This window comes from Quercus suber, unplaced genomic scaffold, assembly GCF_002906115.3.
Source record: "Quercus suber isolate HL8 unplaced genomic scaffold, Cork oak 2.0 scaffold_907, whole genome shotgun sequence".
In the NCBI taxonomy this organism is placed as follows: domain Eukaryota; kingdom Viridiplantae; phylum Streptophyta; class Magnoliopsida; order Fagales; family Fagaceae; genus Quercus; species Quercus suber.
Window position 1 is genome coordinate 191448 of NW_027070331.1, and position 11781 is coordinate 203228.

Below are 11781 nucleotides of genomic sequence, written 5' to 3' on the forward strand. Positions count from 1 at the left end.
CTTATTACTTATAATTTTTTTATAATCTTTAGGTTTCTAGTTTTCGTTCTCTTTTTAGCTTATTCCCTTAGGCTTCGTTTAGGAGTTCATAAAGAAATGAAATGGAATGATAAAAAAGGAAGGGAAAGAATGTGATAAAAAAGGAAGGGAAATGAATGGAGCGGAATATATTTATGTAAGAGAAAGGAATAGAATGGAATTAAGTGACATTGTTTGGATGTTTTAAAATAAAGGAATGTAAATGAATGAAAATGAATAGAATGTAAGTAATCTTGTTTGGGAGTAACATAGAGGGAAATGAATGGAATCATTTTATGACAATATTACTATTAGTTTTTTATTTTAAATTAAAGGATTGAATATAAAGGGGTATTTTGGAGTTTTAGTAAAAAAATCATTAAATCTAATTCCATTCATCTCAAATTCTTCCCAATTTTAGGGGGAATGAAAATTTGAAATTTTAAGGGAATAGAGAAGAATGAGTGTTCATTCCTATTTATTCCATTCTCTCTCACTTAAATTCCCAAATAAGAGAATGAATTTTTCATTCTCTCTATTTGAGCTTCCAAACAAGGGAAGAGAAGAATATTATAAAATTATTCTTTTTATTTATTTCCATTCCATTCATTCCTCTCAAATTATTCTAAAATTTATGCTAGTAGGAAATACATTCTTTATCAATCACTTCTCTCAGACCCTGCAAACGTGGGAGCTTTGTGCTTGGAGTACAACTTGTTCTTTCTTGTTTTTTCCTTTAGTGATCTTAGCACTTGCACCAACATGTAAGGAATTTAATCTAATTGCAAATGCACATGCACATATGTGCACACTTATCGGATCTTAGGTTTTCGAAGAATAAACTTGACCCGACCCGACCAATTATCTTTTCTCATTCTTAATTAATGTACCATTTATGTGGAAGATTTGGGACTGCTTAGCTAGCCTGCACTGTATTAATTAAAAAAAGACACAAATTAGCCAAAAATAAAAAATCGGTGCAATAACCCAACTGTAATAAATTGCCATTAGTGGATATGATGCAATTATCACAATTCATGTATTATAAAAATATAGTATTTACAATATCAACCGAAATTCCTATTCTTCAGTACAAGTCTTTCAAATTCTTTGCCAATGGCATTATCTGAAATTGCAGCACATACTGACATCTAAAGAGATTCTTCGTTTTTGTTCATATCTATTGAGGCCAGGAAAACTAAAAGCACTTCAAGTATTTTAACTGGAAACTAACCAAAATCCTGGAAAAAAATTTCCCAATATCAATATAGCAACCAAGTAATCATGAGATGCCATGAGGTAAGCTGATGAGAATACAAAGGCAAGTTCCTTCAAACATGATCGGCTGTTTGCCATTCTTCTTAAACAGCTCATATGCATGCATTGATGTTTTTCCTTGCCCTCCATTGCTTCCAGCTGATGCTCGCTCTTGGCTGCCGCACAGAATTCTTCAAAATCCTCTTTATTTTTTTATTTTTTTATTTTTTGGTTTTGAATAAAACTAATATGAAACAAACATAAGTACACAATCAGCTGCTACTCTTACCATTATATTTTCTCACGAAGTAACATTTTCAAAGAAGGCAATTAGTTACAACAAACAAATATGATTTTTTTATTTATTATTATTTATTTTATAGCATTACCATGTTGGAATACTCTAGGGCCCATGAATTCTTCATTGAATTGGAGGAGTTTTTGTCACACCTTGCTAGATCCACTAATCTATATAACCTCTAACGTTGAAATGTACTGTTTATTGTTACTACCTTCTTGTTAAGTCATATTAGTGTAGTACTTCGGTCACTTATGGTCCAATTTAGTCTATTTCGGTCTACTTTGGTCCATTCGGTTAACTTCGATCCATTCAGTCCACTTTGCTGTATTTCTGTCCACATTGACTCATTCGGTCTATTTCAGTCTAATTTGGCCAATTTTCGTCCACTATGGTCCATTCGGTCTACTTTGGTCCATTCGGTCCAATTCAGTTTGGTCTATGTTAGTCAATTTTGGATTAATTAGGCCTTAACTTAATTGGTTTGGTATGTTTTTCCCATGTTTGAGTCCTGAAATTAGTAGTTCAACATGTTTTGTATTAGATGAATGATTAGGGTTTATATCTTTTTGGATACCATGAACATGCATATGAACATCAACATGCATTGATGTATAGGTGTTGTGATACAGTAAGGTAAGTGAGATAAGTCATACATTGTCCACATGAACATGCATTTGAGTGTTTGAACATGAGTTATTTAAATATTAATAGTATGCTTGGTTGAATGTCATGAGGATTTGGTTGATGTTTATGTTTAGTTTTATCTTATTGATGTTATTGCCATGTGATATGTTTACTGCCATTAGTGAATTTGAATTTTGTTGTAATAGATGAATGCTAGGTTTGGGGATGATATGCCATGTTGTTTGTTTTAGATGCATGTTAAAGTTTGTGTGAGTTTAGAATATCATATTAGAAGACCCTTTGACGGGATTAAGATTTGGAACACAATGAGTGGAGGCCAACATACAGGTCGGGTGGGGTTAGGTGCCTAACACCTTCTCATCCCCATATCTAAACTCTGGACACGTGCTCTGGTAAGATTAGTTCTTCCACAAGGGCAATATATACATGATTCCTAGACCTAATCTAGGTGGCGGCTTCGTCTACACCCTTTGTCACGGTTCACTCTAGGCAGAGGCGTACTTCCCACATGAAGACCCAAAACTTGTTGTGGGCACAAGTGGTATGCCTATGTCATTAGTTTGCTCCCCCATTGTATGCTTTGTTTAGAAGAAGTGTGCATAGGTGGGGCTCGGGTATTGACCAAAACTATTGGATTGTTTCTATAGTCTTTTGGCATTGCTGCCCATGGCAATGCCGAAAGAGGGAAATTGTAGACACCCCATTTCGTTCTGACCTATACCCTAGCCCCTGGTCCTAATGACAAGAAATTGAATCACTACCAAAATGATCAGCGCCATGTGTGGAGCCCAGTGACTTAATAGAGCCCAAAATGTGATCCAAGAAACCAAGCCTAAGCCCAAAATCTATTTTCAAGCCCAATACCCATTTTAAAGCCTAATTTCCAAAGGGCTTACAAAATGTGCGTACGCTAGGTATATGATGCATATGAACCCAATCTACGGCATACACATCTTTTGCTTAGAAGCCTAAAATTACTCATTTCCTTTTTGATGGGATTTTTTGGTCAATCGGTTTGACCAATTGATTGACTAAAATGTCCAACCAAATTCTAGCCTCCACTAAGCCTATAAATACCTCCACTTTCCACCACCAAAAGGATTTCTACTATTCACCCACAGCGAAAGCTATGCAAAAATTACTCCAAAATACTTATATTCTTAAGTTTCTTCATCAGACCCAAAAAAGAACTTTTATCCAAGTTGTTGGTTCACACATAAAGCTATGGTAGCTGATTCCAGCCAAGGGATCGATCAATCTACATCCCTGTAAGGTATTAAAGACGTGAGATATATGTCTTTTCCATGACCATATCTCCTTCTTTGTTTTTCCCTTTACCTATATTACTATTTAAGGGGCTTCTCTTGTTTGGAGCCTTCATTTTAGATGCCTAATATACCCTTAAATTCACTTATATAGAAAGCTTAAATAATATGGTTAGACATGTAAAATTGCTAATTTAAAAACTCCTAAATTTTAGCTAAATTAAAAAAGAAGAAGAAGTTTTCCTCTATCTTAGGTTCGTCTCTCTCTCAAAGATATTTCCTTATCCATATTCCTTAAAATTAGGCACTTCCACCTCTCCTTATTCCTTCTAAACAAATCAAACACAAATAAATGTCTTCCTTCCTCCTATTTAATCTTTAAAAAAAAAAAAAAAAAAAAAAAAAAAAAAAAAAAAAACTCTCTTTTTCTCTCTCAAATGAAGGACCTGCAAGGTAATTATTCTCTTAGTGCTGTTTATTTTTCTATTGCTTATTTGATTTTGATTTATTTGTTATAGAAATTGTAAGAAAAGAATTTTAAATAATAAACATTGTATAATGACTATTTTTAGGGTTATTGGACCAATTGAAGCTGTTGTATATTTGCTTTTATGGTGGCAAAAGTAAGGAACTTAGGACCAAATGTGATTGAAGTCAGACATGAAAAAGATTCAAAAGATTGCACCTTTTTCTTACCCTATTTGCTTTCTTTTCTTTTCTTTTTCCCATTTTTTTGCCTTTCAATTCTACTTAGAAGTTATTATTTGTTGTATATGAGTGAGTTACATGTGTGAATAGATTTTTTTTTTTTTTTNGAGATAACAGCAGTCATTGATCTGCTCTGTTTTTGTACGTGTATGAAAAGTCAGCAAAAGTTGTAAATATGAGAAAGCGCCTTAGATATAGAATTAGATGCTGAAGCACAACAATGCGTGGTGGGTGGAGCACAAATATTGGATCAAAACTCCAATGAGAAGTCAGCGAAAATATATAGCACAGAGCAAAAATTGTATAGCACAGACCCAATTTCTCAAAAAAAAATTTTTTTTTCATTAACACACTACACATTAAGTAATCTACCAGCAATTTAAAAGAAAAAATTTACCAGCAAATACCAAGACAAATTAACAACGTAATCTGCCAGCAAGAAAAAAAAAATCTTCAAAAACGTAATCTGCCAGCAATAAGCTGCAAATCTTCAAAAAAAAACTTCAAAATAAATCAAGATTGCAGTAGAAATCTGCCAGAAATTAAAAAAAAAAAAAAAAAACTACCAGCAATTTTTGAAAAAGAAATCAAGAACCCTAATGATCAAAAACGTACCTGTGGTTTAAATCGAGAGAGAAAATCTTCAAGATCCTTCAAATGGGTTTTGATCGGGCTGCCAACTTCTCTTGATGCTGAGAGTTTTAAGTTTCTATCTCGATGGAATGGATCACAATCTGGAATAGGGAACGTACATGTACAGGGAAGTTTTTTTTTTTTTTTTTTTCCAAAGGAATGAGTTTTGATTCAACAAATATATTTTTTTTTTTTTGAGTGAGCTGGTGTTAAGAGTAACGGCAGGGTTAGAGGGGGGAATGGGCAGAATAATAATGGGTCAGAGAAGAATTTGGTTAGTTAGACAACGCGTGAAACTATAAAGGAAACTAGGCATCTCGAGTTTTAGAAAATCGAGATCCATTTACATAAATCTCGAGTTTTAGAAACTCGAGTTCCATGCAAAAAAAATTATAGTTTTATTGCCCTTATAGTGGCGTTTTTAAGTCTTATAGTGACGTTTTAAAGCCCTATAGCGGCGTTTTTCTGCAAAATTTTTTCATAAGTGCTCAATACCAGGTTCAGTGAGCCCTATAGTGACGTTTTTATGCCCTACACTGACGTTTTAAAGCCCTATAGTGGTGTTTTTCAGCTAAATTTTTTTATAACTCCATTTTTAAGCCCTATAGTGACGTTTTTAATCCCTATAGGGGCGTTTTCTGAACTCGAGTTTTTAAAACTCGATTTTCACTTGGATTTTTTTTTCAAATCAAACCTTAAAAACTTGATTTTTATCTTGGAACTCGAGTTTTAGACACTCGAGATGCTAGTTTTCAAAATTCTTTTGCAACGTGACAACTAACTAAATTTTTTAATATATATTGTTATTTAGAAAAAAAATTCGGGTTAGAGGTGTATAACGTTTTGCTCACAGATAAGTAAAGTGTCATTTTTTAAAGGGAAAATTGCAGTTAATTTATCTGTAGTTTGGCCCGTTTTAACAGTGTCCATCCGTGTTTTAAAATTTGTCACTTAACTCATTTGAGTTGACCTCCGTTAGACCCCCGTTACCCATCTCAGCCCTTTCCGTTAAAAAATCCCCTTTACTATATAAGCCACAATAGAAATAGAATTAGAAGCAACATAACAAAGAACGACTTCTCTCTCACCATCTTAGAAATCAATCTTCAAACCCAAATCCCATTCATGACCTGAATCTTGTTCAATTAACCCAATAATTGGTTCCCTCTTGATGTATTTACAACCAACAATATACATCAAATCTTGCTGTAAAAAAAAAAAAAAAAAAAATCAGTTTAAAAGTTACGAACCCGGATAGCAAGGCAACGCTGCTTGTTGTTGATGAAGAAGATTCGGTGAGCTCGAACAAGAGAGGCTCGATGATTTCGTGTCAGATGAGCTCGAACCTTGGGTTGTTGAATCGGTTGAGTCACTGAGAACAAGGCTTTGGTTGCTTCGGTGTGTACGTGTCTGACACGGGTTGGCTCTCGTGTCCTCTGAAAATCAACTCCGAACCCATCTTCTTCTTCTTAAACGATTCAAAATTTTGTGTTTCTAGGTAATAAGGAAATGAAGGGTAAAGATAGAATCCAGCAAATTGGTGGATACCATTTATTCTTAATTTTTGTATTTTATTTTGTGATTGTTTTATGAAGAATTAAGTAGTCAATTTTTGAATTTAGCAATGGAAGGTTAGCGAATCTGTGGGTATATGTTCACATGAATTTGTGGCTTTGTTTGTGACTGTAGGTGTATTGGTTTTCTTGTCATTGTAAAATATGTTTGGCAATTGCAGTGGGCATTGGGTAAGAACGTTAAATGCACATTTTTGGGGTTTTTTTTTTNGAATTTAGCAATGGAAGGTTAGCGAATCTGTGGGTATATGTTCACATGAATTTGTGGCTTTGTTTGTGACTGTAGGTGTATTGGTTTTCTTGTCATTGTAAAAATATGTTTGGCAATTGCAGTGGGCATTGGGTAAGAACGTTAAATGCACATTTTTGGGGTTTTTTTTTTTTTTTTTTTTTTTTTTTTTGGAGATGTGAACATTTCTGGGTTTTGATTGTGAAGAAGAAGAAGAAGGAGAGAAAAGAGGAGAGAGACATAAAATATAATGAAAAAGACACATTTACCCCTATTTTTAACAGTGAAAAGGGAGAAGTGGGTAACAGTAGTCTAACGGAGATCACCTTAAGTGGGTTAAGTGACAAATTTCAAACCATGAGTGGGCACTGTTAAAACGGGCCAAACTACAGGTGAGAAAAGTGCAGTTTCTCCTTTTTTAAACCTCAGGGTAAAGTGTTTTTTAGGTGTCATTTTTTAAAACTCAACTAGGTAAAATATTTTTGACAAACTATAGAGGAATAAAGTGTAATTTTCCCTTGTTTCTATTATATTAGAAATTTGGAACCACTGTCACTACATTTATATGTGGTGGTTCACATTAAATGACAGTGTGAGTCCACTTTTTAAAAGCTTGAAATGCACCAAGAGGGAGAATTAGAATAGAATGGCTTTGATAGTTAATACTAGTAATTTAAGTTTCCTAAAAAAAAGTGTAAATTCTTGTGAAAAATTCTAATTAACTTAACTGGTAAAATTTTTAAGATCAAATAAGAACCTTGGGACCACATTTTGTCTAAAACTTATTGATGTCTAAGTATGATATTAAAAAATATGAATAATTACACTTTACCCACATGTGGTTTGCCTCTAATTTGACTTGCCTACTTGTGGTTTCAATTTTGACACTTTACCCACCTGTTATTCCCTCAGTTACTAATCCGTAACCACCTCTCCTTTAGCTGTTACTCTAACACATAATATGTCAAAAACAAAAGGTTAAACAGATCAAAAAGTTAGAGTTTCTGTCTTCAGCCATTACATTAAAAAAAATAAAACGGGTATCTGTCTTCTTGTTTCCTTTGAATTTATCAATCAAAGCCCAGAGGACAAATGAAGATGAGTGTATTTTTCTATCTTCTTGTTTCCTTTGAATTTATCAATCAAATGGGTATTTGTCAAATTTTCTCTCTCTTTTAATCTAATTAAAATTTTATAATTAAAAATCATTTCTTAATGTTCTTCAACTTGTTCTTCATTTTACAACTGGTTCTTCGAATTCTTCATGTTCTTCTCCAAATTCTAACATAATCAACACCAAATTCTCAGCAAATCAAACCCATAAACCTAGTAAATAAACTAACCCAGATCAAGAAATCAATCACAACAAACCTAGGAAAACACAATCAAACTTGGATTAAACCCAAACCAACACAATCAAATCCAAAATCAAACCCAGATCCCACCACCACTAGCCAACACAATCAAACCACCACCACCCCGCCAACCAAACCAAAGATCCACCCCACCGATCAGTCACCAAACCCACTAAACCAGTCACCAAACCCACTGATCAGCCAACAAACCCACGCCAACAAAGTAACCAAACCCACTACCACCATTGTTGATTAAAAAAGATAGAGGAAGAGAGATTTCGCAATCATCAATGGACTGGGTGGAGGCCGAGATCGAGCTCCATTTTGGCCGAGATGGAGATCGAGATCGAGCTCCATTCTCTTTAAACCACTACCAGCCCTCTTCCTAGATATGCTTCAAACTGCCAAGACGGAGGCTGAGACTGAGACAGATGCAAGAATGAAGGAAATCAGATGAACCCACAACCAAAACCACAAAAAAATGAAACCAATAAAGCAAGAACGAAGGAAAATGAAACCCATCGCTATGGTGGCCGATGTTCTTAACTCCACCATCGAAGAGAGAGAGAGCAAAGAGATGAGAGAGAGAATGTTGTAGAAGAATTGGTGAGAGGAAAAAGAGACACATAGAGAAGGAAAATATGATATTTATTGTTGTTGACCTATATTTGATTTTTCTGAGCATATGTTCTTATAGAAGTTCTTAAGTAATCAAAAACCTTGACTTTTTGATTTGTTTAGGTTTTTGTTTTTGACATATTATATGTTAGAGTAACAGCTGAAGGAGATGTGAGTTACATATTAGTAATGGAAGGAATCACAGGTGGGTAAAGTGTCAAAATTGAAACCATGGGTAGGCAAGTTAAATTAGAGGCAAACCACATGTGGGTAAAGTATAATTATTCCTAAAAAATATTTATTATAAAACTAAAGTTATAAATTCAAATTCTCCCATATCTATAAATAAATAAACAAAAATAGATATGTTGCACAAAGTCGCTCCAATAATATTGAATAGCCAAGGTGACTTAGCAGAACACCAAGGCATTGTCAAATCTCAAATTGCACTAAGTGATTCTAGAATTTTCTTCTTTTCAAAAGACATCTTACGGAATTAAAAAAAAGAAAATGTTGAAGTGTGATCCAGCCTACAGAGCAGCTTTCATACAAAATTTCCTACACATCAGATTGTCTGCTACAGTCAACCTCCCCAACACATCCCCACCCTCTGCAACCATATAAGTATTATAAAGGAGAAGGGATAGGGAAGATAAACTGAAGTAAACCACATAATCTTTTAAAAGTGGATACAAAATTATTAAAGCTATTTCCAAACTCCCGGGGTATGCAGATACATCACAGCAAGCAGCAGCAGCAGCAACATCACGGCTTTGCTTTCGTTCAAGATTAGCAATGAATCCATCAGAATATGTGAACCATGTCATAAGCAAATCTTCAGATGTCAAGGAAAGTAGTAAGAAATATATATATATATATATATAAACCAACCAAAAAAATGATTCAGCAACAAGACTAAATGACTTGAACTAATAATTTTGGATCTTCAGGAAATTTCTGTAGGATTGTTTTAGTAGATACCAGCACTCTAGCACTATATCCTGCCATCATGATTGACATGTGGCTGGGGGAAAAAAGCTTCAGAATAATTATGCCAAACGTAAAGCAGCATGACTTGGGAGCTCCCTAAGGTATCTGATTTTCATCCCTTTTAAAATTGGAATAGCTAGAGAAATTTTACTCAAAAGCCCTTTGGCACCACCCTTATGAGCCCAACATTGTTAATTGGCTGTTAATTCTAGCAACACTAGAAAGCACAAGAAAAATTTTCACATAGAGAAGATTAGATAGTCCATGATCTGATTTATAATCTCAACACTAACACCATGTTATTACTAGTAATTGTCTCAGCGTATGAGAAAGGATACGTCCAGAAAAGCACGAACGACTGCAAAAGAAAAAAAAGACGAATATGTAAAGAAAACAATAAAAATTTGGAATTACACAGTAATGTTGATATGTTATACACGAATAAGTCCCAAGTAACATAAATCAACATATAAATGGCCATTTTGTAAGCTTTCATTTTATTCCCTCCTTGGGCCATATCCCAAGGAAGCCATTCTCTTAATCTCTTCAATTTAGCATTTATTAAATAATCTTTTTCTGTAATCAAAATTTCTGAGCTCCAAGCACAAATAAGACAAGCTATCTCAGTAAGATAATAAGCATTTTTTCATCAATTCTCAGCCAAAAAGGAAAAATCTTCAGTCAGAAATAAAATTCTCTATAAATCATTGGAAGAAAATGTATTGGGCAACTACCAACCAGGCAAGCTATGGAAAACAGAAAAGCTCTTTTTAATGAACTTATATCAAAGAACAATTGAAGGCAGATATTTTACACAATTAAACTATAACCAAACTTAAGTAGCTTCCTTGGCCTAACATCATTCACATGAATTTGCAAAAAGAGAAAAAAACAATAGAGCACTCAATCAAATAGAAGAAATCCTACAATATTATTTGCTTAGAGGGGGCTAGAAGGAATTATGCTAACATTTCAAATAATTTCAGAAATCTTCAAATTAACTGGGTTTGGATCACTTTAAAAATCAGAAACATGTAGAAAATTGCACACTATCACTTAGAAAAGTAAGATTCATGCCTATTGACTGTTGAGCCCCCCCTACCACTTTTCTAAACCCCTTAACTGATGGAATATGTCAAAATAAGAGTGAATCAATGCAAAGTACAAAAAACGACTTTTAAAATAAAATAACAAAAACTAGACAAACAATGCTATGAAAGAGCAAAGCCCTATGGTAACACATCAGAAAGTTTATACCAAAAAAAGAAAAAAAAAAATTAACAAGCACTATTAGATAAAAAGCCATACCATGAGCCCGCTCAAAAAGCCATCAAATATAACCCGGTTCCAGCTATCAAAGTATGAATGGATTGAAAACCCTGACTTTGCTATTAGCCCAACTGAAGTGATTGCCATGACAAGGAAATAGAAGATAAACCCAGTCAAGCTTGTGAATCCTAATATTCCAGCAATGACCCCACCAATGATTGACAGAAAAGTCCGGCTGCACAAAAAGATAAATGCTCAGATTCTACCTATAAGCACAACACTTGCAAATGATTTTTTAATTTTATTTTCAGGTCACATTTTGTTGCATTGACAATGCTCTGAGGGCACCAAATCCTAAATAGAATTTCGATTGTGCTATATGTAATATGATAAACCAATCATCTTTCATTAAACTCATTGCATAGGGCAAAAAAATCATCCCCTCAAGCATTATTAAGACAATTCTTAACATAATTTAAGTGTTAAGTTTTTTTTTTCTTTTGGTTTTTTTGGCTAAAGTAAAATTTACACTCTCTAGATTTGAGGTTGCTTCTAAATTGGTTCCTTAACTATGAAAACTTGTAATTTACACTCTTGAATATTACAACAATATCAATGTGCACATTTTGTCAATACCAGTTAGAATCTTGTAGTTAATCTAAAGAAATGATGTAGTTTTGGACAAAAAACTACTAAAATAGAAAACGTCATTTTTAGGCATAGGTGGAATGGCGAAAATATGACTGGCCATAATGGAGCACGTTAACATTGTTGTAATGGTCGAGCATCTAAATTGTTGGGTCTGAAAGTTGAGGGACACCCAAACTTAAACTTAGGATCTAGTATGTATTTTTTTTCGTCATTTTATTCTATGCAAAGTCAAAGACAGTGTAAAGCGCACTCTAGCAAAAAAAAAAAA

At 33.9% G+C, this 11781-nt stretch overlaps 1 protein-coding gene across 1 annotated transcript; it reads right to left on the reverse strand.

Annotated features, from left to right (window-relative positions):
* Nucleotides 1–8969: 8969 nt before the first annotated feature.
* On the reverse strand, nucleotides 8970–11264 carry LOC136065265 (uncharacterized). Its single transcript, XM_065768227.1, has 4 exons — nucleotides 11258–11264; nucleotides 10902–11116; nucleotides 9932–9951; nucleotides 8970–9438 (listed from the first exon to the last, which is right to left on the reverse strand). The coding sequence occupies exons 1-4, from the start codon at nucleotides 11262–11264 to the stop codon at nucleotides 9408–9410; spliced, it is 273 nt and encodes a 90-aa protein (XP_065624299.1). The 3' UTR covers nucleotides 8970–9407.
* Between the last annotated feature and the right edge of the window lie 517 nt (nucleotides 11265–11781).

Excerpts from the sequence above, each read along its gene's own strand:
- LOC136065265 (XM_065768227.1), bottom strand. Across the intron at positions 9,952-10,901 it reads GCTTTTTGAGCGGGCTCATG|TCGTTCGTGCTTTTCTGGAC; the intron begins GTATGGCTTTTT and ends TTTCTTTTGCAG. Across the intron at positions 9,439-9,931 it reads TCGTTCGTGCTTTTCTGGAC|ATTTGCTTATGACATGGTTC; the intron begins GTATCCTTTCTC and ends TGACATCTGAAG.